General features: G+C 41.2%; 4 protein-coding genes across 5 annotated transcripts in view; 2 read left to right on the top strand and 2 right to left on the bottom strand.

Moving 5' to 3' along the window:
* Positions 1-792, bottom strand: part of LOC116310353 (F-box/LRR-repeat protein 7) — a 30,523-nt gene extending 29,731 nt beyond the window's left edge. Inside the window, exon 1 of the mRNA XM_031727116.2 lies at positions 351-792. Coding sequence (XP_031582976.1) covers positions 351-387 — 37 coding nt within the window. The 5' untranslated portion in view covers positions 388-792. The remainder of the gene's footprint in view (positions 1-350) is intronic.
* A 289-nt stretch (positions 793-1,081) lies between these two features.
* Positions 1,082-9,438, bottom strand: zgc:111976 (uncharacterized protein LOC553663 homolog). Of its 2 annotated transcripts, none has more exons than XM_039617405.1 (18): positions 9,301-9,438; positions 9,064-9,155; positions 7,786-7,861; positions 7,657-7,711; positions 7,410-7,536; positions 7,296-7,324; positions 7,082-7,153; positions 6,915-6,989; positions 6,646-6,722; positions 6,168-6,242; positions 5,955-6,066; positions 5,706-5,830; positions 5,494-5,615; positions 5,191-5,389; positions 4,988-5,083; positions 3,215-3,317; positions 1,439-2,407; positions 1,082-1,142 (listed from the first exon to the last, which is right to left on the bottom strand). In XM_039617405.1, exons 1-17 carry the CDS (start codon positions 9,305-9,307, stop codon positions 2,065-2,067), a joined length of 1,785 nt encoding a protein of 594 aa, XP_039473339.1. In that variant the 5' UTR covers positions 9,308-9,438; the 3' UTR covers positions 1,082-1,142; positions 1,439-2,064. The 2 variants fall into 2 exon arrangements, with proteins under 2 accessions (XP_039473339.1, XP_039473340.1); XM_039617406.1 differs by lacking the exon at positions 1,082-1,142 and adding an exon at positions 2,492-2,542 and having other exon boundaries at positions 2,322-2,407.
* ralaa (v-ral simian leukemia viral oncogene homolog Aa (ras related)) lies at positions 9,339-16,110 on the top strand. The gene is made up of 6 exons (XM_031727103.2): positions 9,339-9,439; positions 9,553-9,729; positions 11,872-12,117; positions 12,222-12,430; positions 12,690-12,864; positions 12,992-16,110. Exons 3-6 carry the CDS (start codon positions 12,004-12,006, stop codon positions 13,112-13,114), a joined length of 621 nt encoding a protein of 206 aa, XP_031582963.1. The 5' UTR covers positions 9,339-9,439; positions 9,553-9,729; positions 11,872-12,003; the 3' UTR covers positions 13,115-16,110.
* Positions 16,111-17,401: 1,291 nt separating this feature from the next.
* On the top strand, positions 17,402-25,955 carry cdk13 (cyclin-dependent kinase 13). The gene is made up of 14 exons (XM_031727102.2): positions 17,402-19,468; positions 19,703-20,269; positions 20,360-20,518; positions 20,617-20,756; positions 20,914-21,084; positions 21,190-21,379; positions 21,518-21,574; positions 21,702-21,803; positions 21,907-21,984; positions 22,240-22,356; positions 22,458-22,589; positions 22,676-22,872; positions 23,574-24,068; positions 24,455-25,955. Exons 1-14 carry the CDS (start codon positions 18,321-18,323, stop codon positions 25,153-25,155), a joined length of 4,254 nt encoding a protein of 1,417 aa, XP_031582962.2. The 5' UTR covers positions 17,402-18,320; the 3' UTR covers positions 25,156-25,955.
* Positions 25,956-26,265: the final 310 nt, after the last annotated feature.

Consider the following 26,265-nt stretch of genomic DNA (forward strand, 5'->3'; position numbering starts at 1 on the left):
CCAAACATCTCGAAGGCATGCGGAGTAAATTAAAGTGTGCATAAAAACAGAAAACGCACAAAGGAGATTAAATATAGTGCACAACTCCGAGGAGATGGTGCTAGTTTTAAGCTAGCTAACTGATGTCTAGGGACAAGCTCGAGGAAGCTACAGACCCAAGAAACTGCATTATTTTCTATTTTTAGATGGCAGGCACACAAAAGAAAAAAAGCCACAGACAACGATGATATCACAGCCCCCTTTTTTACTCACTAAAAAGGGAGTTTTTCATATATACGTGCATAAAAAAGAGCGAGTTTTAAAGTGGCATTCACATAAATGTGTCTAAAAGTAATTTTTGAAGCACTTACCCTCGCTCCCATACTGTTTTCCATTGTTCGCACCCATTTTAAAGAATACATAATCTACGAGCACAAACTCGGGTCATCAAGTTAAATTCCAGAGTAGGCTAAAATGCATTCTTTCCATCAAGATAGCAGGCTATACAGTCAAGAGTTTCGTGTAGGGCCGTTAGCTCTGGCTCCAAATAGTTAATCCAGATGTTGAGCAGAGGACGTCTGAGCATTACGCAAACCTAGAATCCCAGACTTGCTTCCAGCGGTGCAGACCTTCTATATCTGAACATCCACAGGCTCAGAACGGTGAAAAAAAAAAAGGACAAAAAAAATCCCGATTGGAGAAAACTTTCTGAAGCGCCCTAAATGGTAAGCAGCTGTTTATCAGACTGAGTGCGGGCAATCACAGCGGCCACACAACTTTCTGAGGACGCGCAGCTCCCCTCCAACTGGATTTGGATTTAAAGAGACCGCAGGCCGGGGAGGGAGATGTGGAGGTTTAAAAAATAAAAAATAAAAAAAAATAAAAGAATTTTAAAAAATAAAAGCGTACAACAGGACAAAACTGCGCTTTAGAAATACTTAAGTACAGTATTTCTACCTATTTGCAACTTAGCTCGCTCATTTTAAAAACTTTTATTCGTGCACACTTGGAGTTTGCCAGCTGTACACGAAGAAGACAGAAAAGAATCACAGTCCAAAGAATCCGCTCCTCATTACTACCAGGTGCGACTTCAACAGATTTCTGCCCGTCCAGTTAGAAGTGAGGACACATAATCGCTGATATATTCGGAGAACAGAAGCCGACTGAAAAAAGAGAGCGGTTTAGCCACATGTTACAATGTTTCTATGAATAGCAGCCATACAGGTCATTGGATATGCAGAAGTACAGACACGGGACAAAACCAGTTGTCTGCTGTTGACAGTTGACTTCGTATTCTTAATACATGTTAAATTCCTTTCTAAATGCAGGTCTTCAGGATTTAGTCGAATATTGCACCAGTGAGTTTTGTCTCAAACATTTCTTTTGGAATGTGAAAAAAAGCTCAACTTCCTCCCTTTGTTAGATAGCAAATATTTCTAATTCTTTACAGACTACTCACATTTGTGCTATATTGGTAACCATGTTGGCTTCCGCACAGAAAAAGCACTACTGTGCTCAGCAGCAATCAAGAGATTTCTTACTGCCGAGTTTCCATTCCACAGCGGTCTTCCACTCCTACATTTTCACACCAAATGTCACTCTTATCGTACAAAACCTAATTTACATCAAAGAAAAAAAAAAGCAAAAAATAAATTGTGGTTTAGAGAGAATGCATTTGAGAGCTGAATCATATGCTACACCAAAGCTATTTCTTTCTTTCTTTTTTAAATGTGTGGAGTCTTACAAAACATCAAGAGAGCATTATGTACTTTAACAATGTTTGATTGGCTCACATGGTACCAATCAACTGGGCTCTTGGCTGTCTGAGGTCAGATGTCAGACCTCAAACCTTTACAGCCAGTAATCTCTGCCACGCTGGAATGCATAGTAAGTGACATTTAAGCATCCTGCAGGAGATGGATGCGATTATGCACTCTGAATTACACAAACACAGCCTTCTGCAGTTACACATTAGCATCTCTAACTGATAACAGAAAACAAATACCAGTTATTATGGTCCACATTTATGGCTGATTTAACCCATGAGAGTTTTCATAACGGCTATGGATGATATACACGTTTAGATCAGCTGTGCCTGTTGCCCACCCTGTGTTGAAACGTGTCTACAAGGGGAGGTGGGTAAGAGGAGGCAGAGGGACTTTGATTTATTTCAAGAATAGATTCAGATTTGGCTACAGTCATGGCAGAACGTGCTGAATCAGAAACACTGAAGCCATCATTTGGCATAGCTGCACTTTGGGAGAAAGTGGCCGAAGCTCTGCTGGTGTCGGCCACAGCTGTACTCGAGGGAGCTGAATGGTCATTTTCAGCCTCTGTGGTGGCCGAGCAGCTGGAAGAAAGTGGGGCAGAGGTGATGTCCTCAAGCTTGTTGTACAGCATTCTCATTGTCTCAGGAATGGACATACAGCTGAGTGGGGGAAAAAAAAAATATCAACTGAAAGTTCCTAGAAGGAGTGGAGCTAAAATTCAGTATGGCAACAAGACAAATTACCTCATCTTGTAATCCAGTTATTGAAACAGTCTGCTACCAAAAATCTATATTCTTAATAAAACATGCAGGAACTTTAAACAGAAAGCAAATCAGAGGTAAATAAATGTGCAAGGTCATAATATGTTAGTAGAGACGTCAGTGGGACGCAGGCGCTGTAAAGGTTAAATGCAGCAGCTCGGTGGGAGAATGTAAACGCAGAGGAACCGGGAGAATTATATGATGAAGACACATACTGAAGATTGTGTTGCAGCCATAGATTATTCGCTAACAGCAAGGAAGCTGCTGGTATGTTAGCCAAGCGTTATATGTTGGACACACAGTTTAACTGTTTAACCCCTTAATTAAGAGCATCTTTTTTGTTGGCGTGTGCAGCATGTTTGTAAATGCAGGATGAGTACTAGTGGTTGAGAAACAGCTACTGTAATGTCCACCATGTACTGATTATTTAATCATGTGTTCATATTTGTTATGCTAGTTAAAGCTGTAAAGTTTAGACGCTGTTTAGCTAGGTGATGAATCAGCATTATGAACTACATTCAGTTACACTTCACAGGCATTCTGCTGCACACACAGATCTTCATAATGCAGAATTTCTGTACATTGTTACACACACACACACACACACACACACACACACACACACGAGTACTTAAAAAGTAAATAATAATCACATTGACACTAACATTTGCATGCAAGCATGGTTCTTAAAGACAGAAAACATACCTTGTGATGACAGAGGAGAGGTATTCATTAACGGAAGGATCACGTGCGTTTGCTCCGAATAAGCTGCAGGTAATCTGGTGAGGTTTCAGTACATTCACCAGCACTGTGGGTACAAATCAGTTTAAATTATACACCACATCCCATGAACTTGTTCATTTTCCCAAACTGATATTACAACCAGGTATTTTACTTGATTTACCCATCTATCACCATGTTTATAGCCTAAAACGAACCCTGCAGGAAATATGATGACGTTCAAGAAACCAGGCCGAGATTATTTGTACTTTGTGGCATGACACTTTGTCCTGCTGGAAGGAGTCATCAGGAGCTGGGTACACTGGTGGACATTGCTAGCAGCAACACTGAAGAAGGCTGTGGCATTTAAATGATTCTGGAGACCACAGTGTGTCAAGAAAATCTCCTTCACTACTCCACTAACACCCCCACCATCCTGAAACTGGAAGACAGAGCCATGCTTTCAAGTTGTTATTTTCTAACCCTACCATCTGAATGTCACAGAAGAAATAGACCAGGCAAACTTCCATTGTCCAAATTTGATGAGACTGTGCGACTTTAGTTTCCCATTCATAGCTGACAGGAGCAGCACCCGATGCGTCATCTGCTACTGTAGCCCACCTGCTTCAAGGTTCAAGGTGTTTCACATTCAGAGATGCTCTTCTGCATACTTTGGTTGCAACAAGTGGCTATTTGAGCTACTGTTGCTTTCCTATCAGTTCAAAGCACTCTGGCTATTCTCCTCTGACCTCAACAAGGTTTTCACCCAGAGAACTTCCACTCACTGCATAGCCTTTTCCCAGACCATTCTCTGTAAACCTTGAAGATTTTGCACCCTGACACCAGGACAAATTTCCTCATTTGAGTACAAACTTGGCCATAAACATGATTCTGATTGTAGTGATGTCGGAAACTCCCAGTAGATCAGCAGTTTCTATTCAGACCAGCCCATTTGGTACTAACCATGCCAAATGAAAAGTCACTTAAACTATATTTCTTCCCCATTCTGATGCTCAGTTTGAGCTTCAGCAGGTTATCTTGACCATGTCTTTATATCTATATGCATTTGATTACTGTAATATATATATAAAAAAAACCAAACAAAAAAAAACAAAACACCCAGCACGCCTCTGCGGGCGGTTTATCCTTCAAGCTCGGGTCCTCTACCAGAGGCCTGGGAGCTTGAGGGTCCTGCGCAGTATCTTAGCTGTTCCCATATATATATATATATATATATATATATATATATATAGCTAAGATCCTGTGGGACTTCCAGATACAGACGGACAAAATGGTGGTGGCTAACCAACCGGACATAGTGGTGGTAGACAAACAGAAGAAGACGGCCGTAGTGATCGATGTAGCGGTTCCGAATGACAGCAATATCAGGAAGAAGGAACACGAGAAGCTGGAAAAATACCAAGGGCTCAGAGAAGAGCTCGAGAGGATGTGGAGGGTGGAGGGTGAAGGTAACAGTGGTCCCCGTGGTAATCAGAGCACTAGGTGCAGTGACTCCCAAGCTAGGCGAGTGGCTCCAGCAGATCCCGGGAACAACATCGGAGATCTCTGTCCAGAAGAGCGCAGTCCTGGGAACAGCTAAGATACTGCGCAGGACCCTCAAGCTCCCAGGCCTCTGGTAGAGGACCCGAGCTTGAAGGATAAAACCGCCCGCAGGGGCGTGCTGGGTGTAATAAAAAGGATAAACTGTTAAAACAGCTGATTTTTTTTTTCCAAATTTGAAATTAACTTAATGCTCACAAACACCCAGGGAGTCAGCGTCAGGTGGCTGGAAGGTCACGGAAAAGCTGCTGTCAGACTCTGGAAGGACTTCGAAATGCAGGCCACAAACTGAACCTGGTAAGATGCATAAATGAAGCTTTACACATTTTAAGCACAATGTTTGCTGCCCACTTTACACCATCTCTGTGTCGACCGATTTTGTAATGTAAAAACACTTGTACCTGGACTGGCACAGTGAAATGTGAAACAGCTCCTCAGCAAGGTGTTAATGGTACACTGGTGGCGCAGCAGCTCCAGCAGGGCTGGGACATGACCAGGGTGGGTGAAGGGAACACTGTCCACCACAGCCCCCCTGTGGGCAGGCACATCCCATGCAGCTCCAGGGAAAATATAACTATGCATCACACCACCAGGAAGAGGCTAGATGGATAAGCATTGATCGTTTTTTTTAAATGCATACATTACATATTAAATACCAACCCCTCTTTTACCTTTTCCAGTTCTAATAAATAGTATCCTCATACCACTGTAAAAATCATCTTGCTTTCGCATGTCATCTCCCAGGAGCTGTTTGCGCTTAATGAATCTCTCATGAGAAGTGTGGGTAAGGGTGCCCACTGCAGGTCAACATCTGCTACAGTCACATCTAGGAAATAATCGGAGACAGAGCAGCAGTAATGAGCCGGCTTTTTGTTTCATGTACATTTCATACAATAGTCATGAAAGCCTCCCTGACCTGTAATTTGGCTGAGCTTCTTTACAAAAGACGGCATCATGGGCATAGCTGGCTGCAGTTTAAGCAGGAAACAGGCAGGCAGCATTTCATTTGGCACCTCATTCAGCGGAACAAACACAGGATAACTGCTCCAGGACACAATTGTACTCCATTAACACCAACGCTAGTGATAGTCAGACTCACTCATAAATGGAAAATTAAATGTGTCCCGCTGGGTGAGAGATTAAAAATCAGAAAGCATGCCGATACCCCTGAGGATCCAGCTGTGGAGGCTGAGGGACCACAGATGCCATCTGAAGCTTGTGGGTCATGTTGCTGACAACTACAGTAACCTGGGCGGCTTGAACAACTGGATTCAAGTCTGTCATTTGAAGAAAATCTATAACTTTTAACACCTCAGAAGACACCTGTATTGAATGAACTGAATGAAAGAGAATGTAATTTATCACATTTTTAACTTACCTTTAAGCTTACCTGACACCAAAGTTTTCGTTCCATTGGTCGGAGAAATAAAGAACCGGATGGTGAAAGGACAATCTAGAACAGGGATGTCAAACATATGGGCCAAATTCAGCCTAGTTTCCTCTTAATTAGGCCAGACCAGTGACCCTCCCCTTTCTGTCAGTGGAAATACATTTAACTTCAATTTTAATGACATTTCTATAATAGACCGTGAAAACCTTTACATCACCTAATTGTTTATCCATTACTTTGTGTGGTGTGGTTGACTGTGGGGAAGGTGTTTATCAGAAGGAAAGTTGTAAAACTTGTGAAAATAAAGTTTTATATCTTTCACATTTTCCAAAGCCGTCCAGTGGGCCGAACTGGAGTCATTGCTGGGCCAATTCTGGGCCCCACACCTTATATTTGACACTCTTGATCTAGAATTTAATTTGAATAATTTAACCACAACTAATTCAATATACAAGTGTAACTATACCTTCTTTTCCCATGATTAAATCCCCAATCCTGCCATTGTTTATCAAGTCCATTTCAGGGTCAGAATACTTTTGTTCCCTGAAAAAAGGAAAACAAACAAACAAACAAACAAAAAAACTGCAGTTTATATGAAGAGCTACAATTACTTACTCTCCTGATTGTTTCCTATACATGTGTTTTGGTTTATGAAATTTAAATTGAAGCAGTGAACAGCAATTGATTTTGTTTTAAGCAGACAGACTTTTGGAAAGTTGTTGTTTTGTCACACACCTTGGCAAATGAGAGATTTTCCGTAAGTCTTTCCCAAGGCACTGCAGAGATGCCAACAATTTTAATTTCATTTCACTGGAAAAGAAAAAAGGAACACATGGCTAAATGATCACAAGAGCTTCAGATTTATAAAAGCTAAAGAATATTTGGCAAGCTGAGGTAGGCACTTGTCTCCAGGGATGTTGTACTGGGCAAAGAGGCCTTGTAACTTCAGGGAGAAGGCGGCAAAGTTTTTGGACCTGTGCACCCAGAAAGCAGCACAATCAGCAAATAGAGCTAAAACCATTAGTGCTGTCATTATGCTCTTAAAAAAAATTTAGTGGATAATGGCACTGCTTACTGCAAGCAAAATGTAAATTTAAAAGCAATCCATTCCCTTACCTTAGCAGCTGAAGCAGGGATTCACTGGGCTAAGAGACAGTTTTATTTTATCAGCATGATTAGCAAAAGGTGAGAAGTTCAAATGACTTGCTGGAAACAGCACAGTCCACTTACAACAGGGGATTCTCCATGGAGGACCACCTTCACCTCCTCCACTTCACCACACGGCAACAACAATACCTCAACGTAGAATAAATCAGCTGATAAATAGCATGTGGCCTCAGCAAAGTGAAAACTCATCCTTGGGAGAAAAGATTCATATGGATAATAAGGTGTTATCACAGTAGATTAATAGAAAAACAGATGAGAAAAGATATGAGTCTCTGAAGCAAAAACAAAGCCACAGAGGTCAGCTTTATACCCTTGTTGTTTTGCGATAATCTCCAGGCGGAGCTTTGTGGTGTTGATGGTGCACACTGAAACATAATGAGATTCATTTTACTTGTGTAAAGTAAAAATACTTTACAAAAAATACATTTTACTCACATACCGTTTGATTCTTCCTGGAGTTTTTCCAGGGATCTTTCCAGTGGCTCACGGGAGCTGGATTCATCTCTGGATTTCTCCTATTATAGGAACAAAGGCGAGAGACAAAGAAAACAACAATGGACTGTTTGTATGGCAAAAGCAAAGTCTTGTGCAAACAGCCTTTGGTCCTGTCTGCCCATCTCACCATGCAACACAAACTGCATGACACCATCTCAAGGAAAACACTGACATTTGCATGCTTTTCATACTGGGATGTGTGTTTTTAATAAAACAAACGTTTTGGAACTAGGCGTTTGAAATTATATTGTACTTAATTTTTTTTTGAAGAAGAACCCCACTTGTTCACAAGTTCTCTTTAAGATCACTGCTGGAAGAGAAATGGATAACTAGCCCCAGATGCCTTATCCCTTTGGACCACACATCACTTCAGACCACCAAGTAATCAAATTTCTTCAGCACACTCCAGAGACTGACCACTGCCAAGCTCCACTCCACATTAATCCAAAAGTATTATCTACCCCGCTGCTCCACCCATGACAAATCTAAAGAAAACTAACCAACCCTCTCTTCTCACAGAGGCCCAGCATACATATAGAACAATAATAATAGTGACTGCATAGAGTACAGCCCTTTTGCCTCATGTCAGTGCTTAAACCCTCAAACCTCTAACCAAATAATATACATGTACAAGAGGGACATCCTCTATTTAAAAATTGATAAATAGTGCAAAGGAAAATTATCTAAGCCAGCAGTAGTGCATGTCTGGCCAAAAAGGATGGTGTTAAATAGTGGAATCAAAGCCAATGCCATAAAGATAACCAACAACCCACAGTCAAACTACTTTGTTTTGATTTGAAGGCTTTACTCCATACACTGTGCCATGTGCTTGATAAGTAAATCCAAGTAGCTTAAGTGATACCAGTCAATGCAAAAAAAAGAAAAAGGAAAAAAAAGACTACTGATCAAAAAACAAAGCCGTGTGTGTTCCAGGATGAATGATCTCATTCTGAGTGCATAGCCACACCAGTTCACACCACATTATCATATTAGCAGAGCCATGCACTAACCAGCCAAATAACGCAACGCACTAACCCCTTTAAACCCCAAACAAAACAAAGGAGGGGGTCTTAGTTTAAATTAGAAATAAAAATGAGTAATCTCTTTTGCGTAAAACAAGATTTAAAAAAAAAAAAAAAAAACTAACCAAATAACTACAATGATTCAAATAGACCATTTGAGTAGAGGCATTTTCATTTTTATTTAGTGAAGTCTGCCTCACCATACACCTTCGGACAAGCTGAAAAGTGTCAGCCCAAGTCTTCTCTGCAAACTTCAAACGCAGGTCAGGAATTATGAGCCTGTTCATCATCACTAAAGCGTCGAAAAACGGGAGATTAATGGAAAAAAAAATTAAATTAAACTTGCTCCCCATTTTAATGTTTTATTTACATTTGCGCATTTTTTAACTTAAATTATGTGTTTATTTAGTGAAAACACTATATTCAAACCGACATACCTGGCATGTGGAGGTCTATTCACTCTTCTCCTTTTGAACAAACCTGCCACTATTTATGCGGATTAGCCAGTTAATCAGTTATGTCTACCTTTCATCCGCTGCTCCTAATCTGCATTGTACTGTATGCTCAACTGCGAGGGTAATTATCTGATATGTCCATACCCGGGGCTATATTTTTTTTTTCTTTTGTCTGAAAGAAAATATTACACTCATACACTAAAGTCAAAGTGAGACGCTGTCTGCTTCTCCCAGGCAGGCGGGCGTTGCCAGTCGGAGCCAAGCCCACAGGACGTGCAGTCAGTCTGCTGCTAACAGCTACCAGCCGGGTCTCTGGAGTTAGCCAGAAAGCTAGCCATGAGCTAACAAGTAGCTAGCTGAGTCGTTTCGTTTCGCCACCTTAAATTCCGCCTCATCGGACCTTTTGCCAAGGTGAGTGCTGTTTATTTTAGGATTTGTGTTAATACAAGACATGGCACTGTTGCAACGGACCCTGCTTGTCTTTCAGTTTTATTAGCGTCGCATCATGTAGTTATGATTAGCTTCTCGCTAGCCGTTTTTTTCCCCTTTACCCCCCCCTTCTGTGTGTCCACCCTCGTCCTCGATAACGAGGAAGCTACTGAGTTTGGAAGCAACGAGCGAACATCTGTTGCAGAATATCCGCTTTTAGAGACGTGTGTTCCAGATGTTATCTTCATCCTGAAATGTTACTTTGATGTCAGGTGGCATTTACCTGCCCGGTGGCATAGTTAGCTTGCTAGCCACATTGCCCAGCAGTCAACCAGCTAAGTTGCTAATAAGTTAACGTTGTTGTTAGGGACGTGTACGCTGACATTTGGTGTGCTAGTTTATCTTTTATTGTAATAGTTGGTTAAATAGTTGATTTCTAAGTTCATGTTATGTATAGTTTATTTTTTGTATTCTTGGTGTGGCGTCTTGTTTGTTTTTTATTTGCTAAATAATGACTCACTGACTAATTTGTCAAACTGGTGTATTGACTTTCCACCCACATTTGTGCTGATGATTGTAAACTGAAGGCATAGTATTGTCTCTACATCTATAGTGTCTCCCTTTCTTTACATAATGTGGGTTGGGTTTGTTTAGAAGTTGTTAAACGCCTCTCCAAGACCAAAACGACTGACCCGTTAATAATTCCCTTTTCACTTTCACTCAAAACAACTTGCTAAGAGATGTTTGCAGCTTTAAATGATCAAAGTAAAGCAACATTCCTTCAATTCTTTATAGTACTATTGACTTGCAGTAAATAAACCTCTTATGTTAATTTGTGTAGTGACGAATTGGCTGCAAGCCCAATACTTATCACTGACCCCCCCCCCCACCCACAAAAAAAAATGGTTTGTGTTGGCCTTTAGGAAAGGGCTTGAGCACACATTTCTGGACAGTATGTGTTTTCCATAGTGTTCTTGGACAGTCCAGTATGGAAAAGAGGCCACTCAATGGCTTTAGCATGTGTCACATTTTATCCACTGTTGTCAAAGACATATGAAGTACTGCCAGCTTTTCAAAACTTGTATCCCTTTTCTTAGAGCAGGTACACATGAAACTCTTCTGTTAGTGGAATTTGTGTGCTTTATTTGTAGTTAACTTTGCCTTTTCTGTGTCACTGACAAGCAGTAATAATCCTCAGGCTCCAAAGTGTATTGGTAGTGAAACTTGGCTGCCAAAAGTACTGCACCCACAAGGCACCTTTCTGAATTAGTATTTTAGCAACACGCAGAAGAGGTTTAAGATTATAAAAAAGGTACCCTTTTGCTAACTTGTAGATTGGCCAGTGCATCTGTGATGTCAGGGTCATGTTTTGACCAGTTTGTTTGGTATAACCTTAACAACTGTTTTTTCAAAGGAATTAAAGAGTTTGTTTCTTGGGAGAATTTAGGAATCCCCTTGCTGGACTAGGCCTAAAACTGACTATGGCAACACAGAGGGAAAAATTAATAACTAAAAACTATTAGTAAATGTCTTTGCTTGGATGAGCAAATTATTTCGTGTCTCTTGTATGAGGAAATTATGCCAGGGGTAATTTTTCTACCAGTAGTAACTTGCACTTACTTTCTCCCTCTACTCTTTCACAACTAACCAAGATGTAAAAACAAAATCTACAGCTGGAAATTAAAGCCAGGTTTACAATTTCTGTAATCTGTCTTCTGTTAGTTCTGAATTCTTATGGCCAGAAATGTTAACAGGTCAAGTGGTATTGCGGTCGCGTTTGTAAAGAGAAAAGTAATACTGCTTAAGGCAGTAAGGGATACGTGCTATTTGCACAGGCAAATGGCTTCAGAGCAGAATTTATAATGAAAATAAATTTGCATTTCTAATGCGTCAGTCTTGTGTCATGACAATGTTTCCTGTATTCTTGTTAAGCTACAGAGAATCTTTCTTTTGTACGAGGTCTCAAGTCTAATTGTAGTTTCTGCTGTTTAAGCCTTTTATTGGTTTGGGATTTATTGCCATGATGACTGTGCAATCAAAATGCAGAAATGGAACCTGGAGGCACTGGAAAATATGATGCAACATCTTTCTCTTTTTTTCTTTTCGTTTTTAAATTCTCCGCAGGAACTATCATTCAGCCCTTTGTTGGACCTGCAGTCTTTGGATCTGATTTTTGCAGTCCTCACATTTCACCATCCCTTCCCGCCGGCTTGCACTTTCTCCCTTTGATACTTGCATCTCTCGGTACACAGAGCCATGGCAGCTGCAAAGCCAAAAGGGCAGAACTCTCTAGCCCTTCACAAAGTGATAATGGTTGGCAGTGGAGGAGTGGGTAAATCAGCTCTTACACTCCAGTTCATGTATGATGAGGTGAGCTTCTCACATCTCAGTACTCAACTGAAATTCCAGTTTTGAGGTTTTTAAAAAAAAAAAAAAAAAAACTCTGGCATAATGGATCTCTTTCTGTTTTCTAGTTTGTTGAAGACTACGAGCCCACAAAAGCAGACAGTTACAGGAAGAAAGTGGTGCTGGATGGAGAGGAGGTGCAAATTGACATCCTTGACACAGCCGGGCAAGAGGACTATGCAGCCATCCGGGATAACTACTTCCGAAGTGGCGAGGGTTTCCTCTGCGTATTTTCCATCACAGAGCTGGAGTCTTTTGCAGCAACAGTAGACTTCAGGTGCAGCCACTTAGATCCTTGTAATGAAGCACTTACCGATCCATTAGGATGTAATTAAGCTATTCTTCCTCCCCTTGCTTTTTTGATACATCATCACAACTAAAGGTTTTTCTTCCATCAGGTTGACTTGACTCATATGAGTAAGGATTTTGTGCATTTACCAAGCAGCGCTCTGTTTATTTACATAATTCACGGCTGAATGAGATTTCCTGTTTTTTTTTTTTTTGTTGTTTTTTGTTTTTTTTGTTTTTTTTTGCAGAGAGCAGATTCTGCGAGTGAAGGAGGATGAGAATGTGCCCTTTCTCCTGGTTGGTAATAAGTCAGACTTGGACGACCGACGGCAGGTTAGCGCAGATGAGGCAAAGGCACGTGCAGAGCAGTGGGGCGTGTGCTACGTGGAGACGTCGGCCAAAACTCGTGCCAATGTTGACAAGGTTTGTTTAACTTGCTGAACATAATAATTCCTGGGCAAAATGAGTTGACTATGCTGACACCAAGCAAAACAGACACATAAACACAGAAATGTGAACACTTGTGTTTTTTATGTTCTCCTGTTAACAGGTTTTTTTCGACCTAATGAGAGAGATCCGGGCAAGAAAAATGGAGGACAGCAAAGAGAAAAACGGGAAGAAGAAAAGTAAAAGTTTGGCCAAGAGAATTAGAGAGAGATGCTGTATTTTATAGTCGTTAGAGGGAGCAGGCTCGCTGCTTATGTACATACGCATTTCTCAGACTTTTGCTTTTTTTAAAATTTTTAATTTAATTTAATTTTTTGTGCCCATACCTGACCATGATCTTCTGTTCCTGGTTAACTGGACATCTGACCATGTGTCAGGAAGTAGTAAGGTGGCACTTCATACACCATTTATAGCTCTAACGTTTTTATGTGCTGACACTCCAAATAATTTATGTACTCTCTCTCTCTCTCTCACTCTGACCGCATTACAGAGTGTAATAATTCAGTGGTGTTTTTAATTTAGACCTAAGCTTGACAAAAGGCTAAGTCCTGAAATGTTCCAAAACGTTTCATTGTAAAGTCTGACACGTGTGTGTGTGTGTGTAACACACATACACATATTAAGAGAGCTGTGCAGTGCAAGTTGAAAAAAAGATTTAAATGAAAGTCTAAGCGCCAAGGTTTAAACAGGGAAGATGTAACTGGAGCTCAGTACTGGAAAGCCCCAATCCCTTTTAATTAATCCACCATCTTTGGTAGAAAGTGTTAGTTAACAGACTCAGCAGTGTAGTGTCAACCCAGAGTTCATCAAGAGCCACAGAGGAGATGAACATTGCACTGAGCATGTGAATCATTTCAATTAGAAGACAGTTCCATTATCAAAGCCTGAGACAAAATTTGATGCCATTCCTATTTGTCGTTTTACACCTCAGTTTTACTACATTGTACAGTTATGTATACTTATTTTTAGTCGTGACGTCAAACATTTCCCTTCTTCTTCTTCTCCTCTATCATATCACCCAGTGTAAGATAAGCGCACTAATGTTTCCACTAATCTCTCCCCTTACCCCAGAGACTTTGAGTCTTCTCAAATGCACAATGGACATTAATCGTTACCCTTGAATCTGTGAGGGATTTTGCAACACTTGAACTTTTTTCAATTCTAACATGTCAGAAGTTTTACCTCACTTGGCATTGCCTTTTTTTGCGATAAAGGAATCCCTGGTGCTCAGATAAAAGGTGATTCCATAACACTACATCCCTTACATGCTGACACATCTTAATTTTAAAAACAAAGAAACACATTGTAAATTGTAAAAAATGTCATTTTTCATGTATAACTTTCCCTGACATTTAATCTGCAAACTTTTATCTCCCTTTTCCTTTTGTTAAATGGAAAAATCCTTAATTGGAAAGCTGGGGTAAATTAATGAATAGATCATTTTTAAGGCATGAAATGAAAACGAGACTGCAGGCTGCATAGACGTGAGGTGATACTTGTCCAAAAAAAGTTTTAGTCGCCAAAGAAAAACGCTAGCTAGTACAAACAAGTGCCCACTTATTATTTGAAGTGAATGACAGCTTGCTGTAATGAGCATCAAAAGTAAGCACTACAGTCTTTGCAAAAGTCAAAAGGAGTGTCGGGAAGCGTCGAGATTTCGGTCTGATTCGCCTGGGGAAAGAAATGCAAGGTTATGAGGGCTTTAGTAATTCTTGTGCAGTGCGTCACTGTTGCCTCTCTGTCCATTGTGAATGTGAAACATCCCCTCATACTCATCCTGTTTGCCTGTAATCTTAGACTGCCAATGATTTGCAGAGTTTAGAGGTCGCTGGCGTTCTACTTTTCTACGTTTTGTGCAAGGCTACCCTGTGTTACAGTGCTGTAGTAACATGCCGAATGTGTTCATTTTATCTTGTAGATGGCATTTTAGAGGCAAAGGTTGAAACAGTGTATAGAAATTGGCAAATTGAGAATGCATAGACCAAAATACACTGTGAAAACTGCCCCTCGTTTCTTAATTTATGACTGAGCCTTTTTTTTTTCTTTTCTTATGAACATTATAATTTATTTTTAGTAACTTATTATTTGTTTTTAATATTTCAGTAAAGTTAAACAGCCACGTTGAGGTTGTTGCCATGTTTCTCTCTGATTCACTACCAATCGTTAACTTAATAGTAAGCTGCTCACCATTTACACTAAAAGATTGCCACAACCAATAACGTGCCCAACACTGGAGTCTATGCAAAATGTTTGCTGTAATTGCAAAGAGGAAATGTGAAACCTGGAAAGAGTTTAAAACACTGACTGGGTCTAGAAACTATTGAGTAGTAGAAGCACTTGAGCTGGAGCGCCATTTAGAGATCTGACTGCAGTTTGGAAAAAAGTGTGTCATCCAACAGCTATGAAGCTTTCTTTTGTCTGTTTGTTTGTCTTTTTAATGTGCGTTTATCATGCAACTCATGTTTACAGCAAAGCACATAGTAGGAGGAGTTGGACTTTAAAACAGTAACGTGAGATGGCATCAAACTGATTGGTAAGCAGTTTAGTCTAATATATGTCCTAAGGGCTAAACTCCAGTACACCACATAATGATTGAAACGCCCTGAAAGTTAAAGTGGCACGCACAGAAACTGGAATGAGCATAAAGATCCCAGTTTATTATTACTCTCCTTCTTTAGCTTGAGATTATTACATTAACCGCATTGTGTCTTCATTGTTGAGGATTACAGAAGCTGCCCTACATAAAGTGACTACCGTAATGCTTGCTTACTATAACACTGGCTAAACAAAGTCTTTCTTGTTTCAGTTTGTTGTGGGTTTTTGTTTATTCAAGCAGACATCATTCATAATCATTCTACTGCTGTTACTTTGTTTCCACATATTAATTTAATAGACTTGATAGCCCGAAAAATTTCAGTGAAATACTAAAACAGATGTTTGTGTGAACGCTATGAGCAAACTGTCCTACTGGGTATTCAGATAACTTGTTTTGCCTTTTCTATACCCTTGGAGTAAAAAAAGAAATATATAGGTATCTATGTAATTGATTGGATGGTTGTATGTATGCCATCAGTTAAATGTTTCCTTCATGTTTCCTTATTTTTAACATAACCACTAATGTAGCCTATCTGTTTGTGAATACAAGAGGTGACGCTTACATTTCAATTCATTTTTTTGTGAGTTTGGAAATGGCAAATAAAGTGGACATTACTAATAACACTTTGTAAATGTGTTTGTATGTTCTGTGTGATACGTTTATTGTTTTTTGCACTGAACAGGTGAACTTTGAAGTGCTGTGTTATATGTATAAACATGGATAATCTCTATCTCCTTACCCTGACCTTTCTTAGAGGAAAAGCACTATCTTAAGGTCATAAAACAAACTCTTGAAGTGTTTAGGTTCTTTCTAAGCTCCTTAGAAACTCATGAAGTCTTTCAGCAGGCCTGGATTGCCAGGAAAATGGCAAGACATGTCCATAAAAACACACCACAAAAAAAACTTTATGCCAGAAAATGGAAAAGTAACATTTATTGGTGTCTTTGTTGGGTAAATAACAATAAAAACAGGTAAATAAATATATTTGTCACAATTTCAGCTTAGGTCTGTGCACTTGGTTTAGAGAACAAAGTAAAAAATTGCTTTAGCTTTTAGGTATCTTTATCGTGTTCCACCATTAACACCGTGTCTGTGATGAATGATGTAATTTGTAAGGTATTTCATTTTTATTGCATATAAATATATCTATGTATATATGCGCACACACAGAATTTGAAATATTATTGTACAATACATTGTGCATTGCCAGTCAGATCATCTTCTAATATTGTTAAAAAATATCCCAAGTAAATACAAAATGCAGTTGGTAAATGATTTCATTTATTAACAGTAAAGGTTATCTAAACCTACCTGACCATATGTGAAAAGCTCTTCTGCAGAGAAAAGTGAGCCGAAATTCCTTTGATGTGTCAGACTCCTTGCTAGTTATCGCAAATGCTTGACTACAGTTCTTGCACCCAAAGGTGGCCCAATAAGTTACTAGTTTTAAGGGGTATTTACTTTTTCATACGAGGCCAGGTAGGTTTGGATAGTCTTTCTTTAATAAAAACATCTGTTTTGTTTTTTATACTTAGATTTAACTTCTTAATTTTCCAATCATTCCCTTGACAAATGACCATATTCTGTATAGTATAGTATTAATCATTTAAACTGAGGAATGATTAAATAAATAAATGAAACTAAGCCGAACTGTGAACCTAGATTAACTGTGTCGCGCATATGGCGCGTGATGGCAGCATCTGGTCTTATTGTAATCAATGGAAAGACATAACCTGGAGTTCCATTTACTGGATACGTGGAAAATAACCATCTCCCGTACACTCTGGTTAATATCGCATTTTCATATCATATTATGTGGGGGGGTTTTGATGGTAGGGGTTTCCCTTTCGCTGTGACGTTACCAATGGATTACGAATACGAGTGCCATTGGTTGACACCGACGCACAAGGCCTGTAGTTTGAAAGCAGCCTGGGCCCGGGCGAGCTGTACCGTTAGCTGCACTGGGAACAAAGTTATATTAATATAAACACATTCAAAGATTTTTGAGCTATTTAACGCAGAGGTTTTGCTACTTTCGGGTAATGCTGCAATCAGCTGAGGTAGCAGTCCAGCAAGATACGTGGACGCAGGCGTGTTTTTGAATGGCATTGTTTTCTTGCATGTTGACTGAGTTGTCTTGAACTCCACACAAGGAGAAGCTAGCTGGCTAAGTTGCTAGCGGCTAGCTGGTTAGCCGCGGACTATCCGGCCAACTCGCGTGCTGTTCACTTCCTTGTTGCACACCGGAGTGTGATGGAGGGCAAGAAGTTTGTGAGAAGGAGACGGAGTTTACTACTTACATTTTAACACTATTCGGTAAATGGATTTACATGCTCGCACAGACGGTAACGTTTTAGAAGAAGTGGATCTTAAATTTAGAGAGGCTATAGGCCTGTGCTTTTACCATGAAATGGAATGCGACTGTGTAGCCGAGTACAGTTAGCCAGTTAATACTAGCTGGCTAAACCGACTAGCATTAGCTGGTAAATCTGGGAGATGTCCGTCCTGGAACACAATGGTTGAGTATCGTATGGCTCTATAACCAAGAATCATTTTGTGAATTTGATATGAGCCGGAGTGTGCTGGCACTAAGTGTCATTAATTTCCCTCTGAACTAACTCACTTTATCTTAAATCTGAATTGTACTAGCTTTGTAATGCTAACGTTAAGCTAGCTGGCTGGCTGTCTACCTGTGATTTTGCTGTTACGTTAGCTGACTAGCCTGTCACCATAGCTAGCCCAATGTTTTGTTCCACGACACACCAAGGGACATAGCTTTGGTAAATTAGAGAATATATTATTCTTAGCGTGGTGGTAGCATTTATTTGGGAGATAAATGCCTAATTCGGAGGTGCTTCGCGAGGGTCGGGGACGGAGCCCCTCTGCACAGAGAAATGCTAGCAGGCAGGACAGGCGTAGCAAACCGGGGAGCGGTGCCGCTCAGCGAGACAGGCACCGTGAGAAGAGGCGCTCATCGGCTTCTAGAAGAAAGAAACGCAGGCAACCCAAGGAAAGAGGCTTGTGGCATACCGGTACAATAGAAGACCCTGACAATGATCGAAGAAGTGCTTTTGAGAAAGATGTTGAACTTCGGACACTGGTGGAGTACGATGACGTGAGCTCCCAGTCAGAGCGTTTTTCTGGGAGCCCCTCTCCTAAACTTGACCCCCATGCTGAGAGTCTCACAGCGGACCGACTTAGCGATGTTGACTTTGTTGACTATAATGGACCAGCATCCCCAGACAGAAGTCACCCCAGAGAGCGGGAGGCAGTGAGCCTCAGCAAGGACGAGCAAACAAGAGGACCATCTGAGAGAAGCAGGCAAGAGAAGGAGCTAAGTAAGAAAAAAGACCGTCACAGTCGGGAGAGGGACTCCTCAAAAGCCAGGAGTGGAGGAAGCCTGAGTGGCTCTAAAAATCACAGAGACACTACAAGGAGCAGTGACAGGAATGGCAAAAGGACATCTACATCCCAGTCCTCACAATCTGCTGATAAAAGGGATTCAAAAACGCACAGAAGTAAAACAAGATCTGATAAAGAGCCCCCATCTGCATACAGAGATGCTCCACAGTCTTACAGAGATGATCGTGAGGACCTCAGGGCATACAGGAGAAGTCCTGGTTTTAAATCAGAAAGTCCCTATGGGACATCATATTCATATAACTACCAGTCTCCTGGCGGTTATAACCAGCTGATATCTAGAAGGAGTCCAACTTATGGGAGCAAAAGACTGTCTCCCAGTTCCACATATTACAGCCGGGATGTAGACATGTATGGGTCGTATGGTGCCCCCAAGTCACCCAGTTCATACTCAAGCAACAAAAGGAAGAGATCGCCTGTGAGCCCAGTGAACTGGCGCAGGTCTCCGAGTTACGGTCGGCACAGTCCTTATGAACAAGGAGAGTTTGGCTCAAGCCCTTATGGTAACCGGAGGCGATCACGAAGTCCATATAGGAAGTCCTTGAGCCCAAGTCCTGATGTCAGGTGAGTTGTTATTTCGCAGCTAATTGAACATGTTTAATTTGTTGCACATGCTCTGTTGGTGTGGTGACTTTATTAGATTTGTTATAATAAGGCTGCACTGTTTCATATTTGATTTTAAAATAAAATAAAAAATTATATGTGTCACTGCAGTTGATAATCTGACTGAAATACCTTGAATTATAAGTGCTTTTAATATCCCAACTGAACATGCTGTTCTCATCATTTCCTTTCCAGGCGATCTGCTAGGTCACGTAGTAGAAGTCCATATTCAACTTCAAGGCATTCACGTTCTCGCAGCCGACACCGCCACTCTCGTTCCCGTAGTCGGCCATCTAGTCTTTCACCAAGCACGCTCACCTTCAAAACTAGCCTTGCTGCTGAACTCAGTAAGCAGAAAAAGGCTAAAGCTGCAGAAGCAGCTGCCAAGGCCAAGAATTCGAGCAATACATCGACTCCCACCAAGGGTTCCTCATCCGCTCATCAGCCCAGCCCTAAATCGAATCACAACTCCAGAAAGGGTCGCCCTCCTTCTCCACCTCAACCGGAGAAGGGACCCCGAACTCCCACATCAACCCAGCCTCAGTCACCCTCAGAGAGGTCATCCAAGAAGACAACAGAGCACCAGACCAGCAGGGACAGGGATGTAAAGGGCAAGGATGACTCTATACATCGGGACAAGAGGAAAGCACCAGCGTCTGGACAAGGCAAAGAAAAGGAACGTACCACAGGTCAAGCCATGTCTACCCTCCCATTGCTGCCATTGCCCCAAACAGTTATTGAGCACACGGACAAAGGAGAAAGGTATGGATGTGCTGACCAGGAAATGTTTGTACTCTGTAGATATGATCAGACTGTTTCAGTATGCTAATGCTCTCTCAACAATTTTTGCAGCTTGAAAGACATCTCACTCTCAGGGAAGAAAAAGTCAGAGAAAAAGGCTCGTCAGCTTTTAACAGACTTGCCTCTGCCCCCTGAACTTCTTGGAAGCACAGCTTCTACCCAGAGCCCATCTGATGACAAGAAGTCCCAAACAATTCGCCGAAGACCTAAGTATGTTCTTGATGTATATAGTGCTAAATCACTTCTTTTTTTGCTGCTGCTGTTTTCTGTATGCTTACTGTTATTTCAATTTAATTTTTAATTGCCAGAATCTGTGGCCCGAGATATGGTGAAATTAAGGAAATTGCCATAGACTGGGGGAAACGTTGTGTTGACAAGTTCGAGATCATTGGAATCACAGGGGAAGGAACCTACGGTCAAGTGTACAAAGCTAAAGATAAAGACACCGGTAAGTTTTACTGAACATTAATATTCTCCTAATTCCTCTACACCAACTTTGGCACTGATTCATAGTGTATTCTTCAAAAAGTGCAGTTTTTGTTTGACATGCAAGTCGATATTGTCATAAAGATCTTTTTTGTGTATTTCTTTCTGTTGTCCGTTAGCTGAAATGGTGGCATTGAAGAAGGTTCGACTTGACAATGAAAAGGAAGGCTTCCCAATTACAGCCATCAGAGAGATTAAAATTTTGCGTCAACTGAACCATAAGAGTATTATCAACATGAAGGAGATTGTCACAGACAAAGAGGATGCTCTAGACTTCAAGAATGATAAAGGTAATTTATATTTTTGTGAATATCTATGATGCTTAGTGGCATTTAAAAAAAAATAGTTTAAAAAGAGATTTATTTTTTGAATTATTTCTTTCCCTTTTGTCTCAGGTGCATTTTATCTTGTATTTGAATACATGGATCACGACCTGATGGGTTTGCTTGAGTCTGGTCTCGTTCATTTCAATGAGAGCCACATTAAGTCTTTCATGCGACAGTTGCTGGAGGGCCTCGATTACTGCCACAAGAAGAACTTTCTTCATAGAGACATTAAGTGCTCCAATATTCTGCTCAATAACAAGTAAGATTGCCTTTTTTCTTTTTTACCCATTTACAAGAATTTAGTGCTTCATGTTTTAAAACCTTGCCAAGGATGCTTTCTAAGTACGCTTTAAGCAGTGTTTTTTCTTTTCTTTTTCTTTTTTTCCCTTCTACTCAGAGGTCAGATAAAGCTTGCAGACTTTGGTCTTGCTCGGCTGTATAACTCTGAAGAGAGGTGAGCCCTCGTATATTCTATTTCTGAATCTTACCTTATGTAAGATACTCATTTATCATTACCAGTACCTTTTGGGTGTGATTGTGATACTAATAAACACGTGTTGTCGTTGTTTGTGTATTTTCAGTCGACCATATACCAATAAAGTGATCACACTATGGTACCGTCCCCCAGAGTTACTTCTGGGAGAAGAGAGGTACACACCTGCTATTGATGTATGGAGCTGTGGGTAAGTGCTGATACTGTTATTGTTATTCTTATTATTAAATGTTTATGATTATCTGCAAGGTGGCTTATGTGTGTCATGAATTGTGTTATTTTGTCTATTAAAGATGCATTCTTGGCGAGCTGTTCACAAAGAAGCCAATCTTTCAAGCTAACCAGGAGCTTGCCCAGTTAGAGCTTATTAGGTAAGCATAGCCTAAATTCCTAAACCATGACTGGCTCTCACACAGGGTCACAGATACTGTTTCCCTCCTGTGAGCTTTGAAATTAAAGAAATACATTTATTTCTCCCCACATTTTATTTTCCTCACATTTCCATCACACATTGGTGGTTGAAAGAGGAAAGAAGTGAGCTCTGCTGTTCTCAGATGTAATACTTTACCTCTGTTACATCCGTGCTTTACTGTACTTTGTAGAACAAATGCCTTTCTGTTTTTTAGCCGCATATGTGGTAGCCCCTGTCCTGCAGTCTGGCCAGATGTCATAAAGCTTCCCTTCTTCAACACCATGAAACCAAAGAAGCAGTACCGGCGACGACTACGAGAGGAGTTTGCTTTGTAAGTTGATGTTTACCTTTTCTTATTGTAAGTGGTATCTGTGGAATTTGGCCTTCCAGCATTTCTTTTAAACATGTTCCTGCGGTTTTGCTGCTGTTCAGCATCCCTCCGGCTGCCCTCGATCTTTTTGACCACATGCTCAATCTGGACCCCAGCAAACGCTGCACAGCTGAACAGGCGTTGGGCAGCGAGTTTCTCAAGGATGTAGATCCAGACAAGATGCCTCCACCAGAGTACGTTTGGGTTCATGTTCCATCAGCATGTTCATCCTGTAGTGTTGCTGTGCTCATCAGATCTTTTACTTTCTCCACTTCTCTAGTCTCCCACTTTGGCAGGACTGTCATGAGCTGTGGAGTAAGAAACGCAGGCGACAGAAGCAGATGCCGGAAGAACTGGCAGCTCCAAAGGCACCCCGCAAAGAGCTGGGCCTTGATGACAGTCGCAGTAACACGCCGCAGGGTTTGTCTGCCCCCGGAGCCATCAAAGCCCAGAATGCAGCTGCTTCTGCTCTGCTAGGTGAGTTTGACAACTGCTTTTATTTTTTTTAAGGTGTCGTCATCTTATACTTGGTTTCATTTCATACTTTAGTTTCATGAACTAAAAGTAAACTCGGATAGTCTGATGTATTTAAAAATCAGCTTGTTACCTCAGTGACCTGTGAGGTAATGTATGGAAATGACCTTTTTAAAACATTACAGCTTTCACCACACTAACATGATTTAACTAGGCGTTAAACTGGAGGTCACTGTTCAGTTAAATAGCCATTACATCCGGAATGTAACTCGGTCATTCATTTACTCACTAATCTGCCTTTGCCTTCTTCTCTGAAGTATTTAAAAGATCCGTGTTGCTAGACAACACACTGAACCAAACTCACTTACGCTCATACTGTAATTTCCTTCTACAGCAATATATATATGTGACTCTTGGTTCTTGCTCTAGTAATGAGTCTTGCAGACTGATATTTCCATTCTCTTCACTTGAGAAAAGTAAATGTGTCATCAATTAGATTTATGTATTTAAAAAAGGATAGAACTTGCCTTGCATGGTTATAATATACGGCCGTTTCCCGAAATGAAGTTATTTTAAACAAAAGCCTTTTTTAGAAATATGATATGGTCAGAAGTTGTTAAAGGAACTTTTACTTTCATATATTTCATTCAGGATATTATCAGTGTTATGACTTCTGCTCAATCTTGTCGTTTGTCTTCCTACAGACCCAAAGGGAGCAAACTCACAGTTAACCCAGGAACAGCTGGCAGTTCTCCTGAACTTCTTAGGCCAGCCAAAGAGTGCAGTCAGCACAGCCCAGCTTGTCCAGTCCATGAGCTCAAAGGTCAACCAAGAGACATTACAGCAGCTCTCTAAAGCCTTAGCTCCCACTGACCCAGCTGAGCCTCCTCTTCAGCCCGCAACTGCCAAGCCTCCCCCACCCACAGCCCCAGCAGGAGTACCCCGTACTCCTCCAATGCCCAAACCTCCTTCACCCCCGATGTCTGCTCCGTCAAATATTCCAGAAGGCGAGGCTGCAGCTGCCACACAGACAGCCATGACTATGCTGCTAGCTCAGCTCCTCCAGGCTCAGCATACACAAAGGCAGGAACCAGTCGATGGTGGAGAAGGAGTAGAGAGCACCAACTCTGCTGGAGCTGCAGCACCACTTCTACCTCCCGAGGTTAAACAGCCTCCTGAGCCCAGTCCAGTCTCACCGGGTGAGCAGCCTTCTGAACACACTGTCTGTGTACCTCCAGATGGCGGGAAAACAGCTTTTATGCAATTATTGCTTGAAGTGTTTTTCTAATCCTACATCAGGGAGAGAGCTGTTAAACACTGGCTAGTATTTGATTTATAAAGAAGGCCAGTAAGGCGTTTTCATTTATTTTATTTTATTCCTGAAACGTCGGTAGATTGACAAATACTTTTTTCTTTAACTTTTATACCACTGAAGGTCAAATATCTTGTCAGACCAGCAGAAATATTTTTTTCTGATTTGGCTTTAAAAAAGTGAATATAATCTGAGTTTTTTATTAGCTGATCATCAAAAGTAAACTAATATCATACATGTGCATTATAATACATTGTGCAACTGTGTTTTCAGTGTCTGATGTAAGTGGGGTGTCCATCCTGCCCCCAGACCAGAGACCACCAGAGCCTCCGGAGCCACCTCCACATGCTGACCTTGACTACCGGCAGCCACCACCTGAGCCCAAGACAGGCCATGCCCCCCCTATTGCATCTGCAGGTGCAGGTGACGGAGGGAGACCCCCAGAGCCAGACTATCCACCTCTCCCTACTGCAGAAGGTTCTGGATATGGTGGCGAATACAGCCATCCACCTCCTCCACCTTTTACACCTGCAGGGTTTGGGGAAAGCTACATGGGTCATATGTTGGGTGGGGGCTTGCCACCTCACACTCTGAGAGAAGTGTTTAGTGGGCCTGGTCAGGCTGCCAGCTCCTCTACTGCTCCTGGGGCTCTTGCTCCAGCCCACCCCGACCCCTTCCCTCCAAGTGCCGGAGCTTCTGGACCCAGCAGTATGGTTTTCACTGGGGACAAGGACCACCGTTTTGAGTACAATCACAGCCCTTTACCTGTGGAGGGACAGTCTAACCCCAGTGCTATCCACCTTTACAACCATGCCATGGCAAGAAAGGATGGTGTACCTCCTCCGCCACCCATCCCAGCACCAGGACAACCCTGGGGCTCCCCTTCTCAAGTAGGGGCTCCACCACTACCCCTCGGCTTTGTCCCACATGTGAATTCGACAGCAACAATCAGAGGCCGAGGGCTGCCTTTCTGAAAGACTGGAAATATGTAAAGTGACTATGGGCGAAAGGGTTGACCCTGAAGCCTCTTAGACCAGATTAGATGGATCTGGAGATGCACATTAAGTTTTTAATAACTTAAATCTGTATAAGGCGTTGTATTCCTCCTCAGTCTGGAATGTGGAATACGTTGCAGAAGGACAGTTAACACCGGAGGAGCTTTTATTGCTCATACCATTTTCATATTTTTTTTGTAATCTATTCTGCTGTCTTTTAAATTAAACTCTGATCTTTTTGAGTGTACATTTATCAGGCTGGGTAAATTTTAAAACTCTACCTTAGCCTTTCTGTAATTGCTTCAGAGCAGACTAGTATTAATGTTTTGCACTACTGAGTGAAGTAGGCGGAAACTATTTTTGGTTATGAAAGGAAATGGATGATGTGCTCCATCTGCACAATTAGGAATATAACCCGTAAATAATGTTGTCCTCCTTTTTCTATTGTCAAGATTATCTTCAAACAATGGTGGCCCGTTTGGGACAGATTAGTCATCAGCACAACAAGCTAATTGAGAGAATAAGGAGTAGTAACCTCTCGGACGAATGCAGCAAATCTGATCCAGCTTCCCGGAGAAAGGCTGTTTGAATTCCACATGCCTTTTTTTGCCAGTAGGTGTTGTAAAATCACAAGCAAAACAAAGATGCATAATCAGAGTTTGAAAAGAACACAATGTCTTCTTTTTTTCCCCTTTTTTTTTCTTTTGTACTAAAATGATTTGTCAACCACCCTCCTCCTCCACCTTTGGCAAATGTTTATTAAAGAAATGCCGACGGTATTGTTGTCTGTTACGTTACTGAAAACACTAGTTGTTCTCACAGTGTGGTGACTTCACAGAGCACACCACTGGATGGCAGTGTCAAGCCAGACAACACTCTCACTTACCTAGAGTGTGTGTTCATTGCACTACAACCATTGACATGTACACTCATCCTTACTAAACTGTTGGACCTTTTAGCTTAACACCAAATTTTGACACTTTAAACATTTGATATTTTTTGCCTCAGCAAGCACCTTGTGCAGTTCAGTATAATGAAGCTCCTGTATTTTGGATTTTTAGCATGTAAGCAGTGAGAGACTTTATCAAG

Source organism: Oreochromis aureus, linkage group 9, assembly GCF_013358895.1.
Source record: "Oreochromis aureus strain Israel breed Guangdong linkage group 9, ZZ_aureus, whole genome shotgun sequence".
NCBI lineage: Eukaryota > Metazoa > Chordata > Actinopteri > Cichliformes > Cichlidae > Oreochromis > Oreochromis aureus.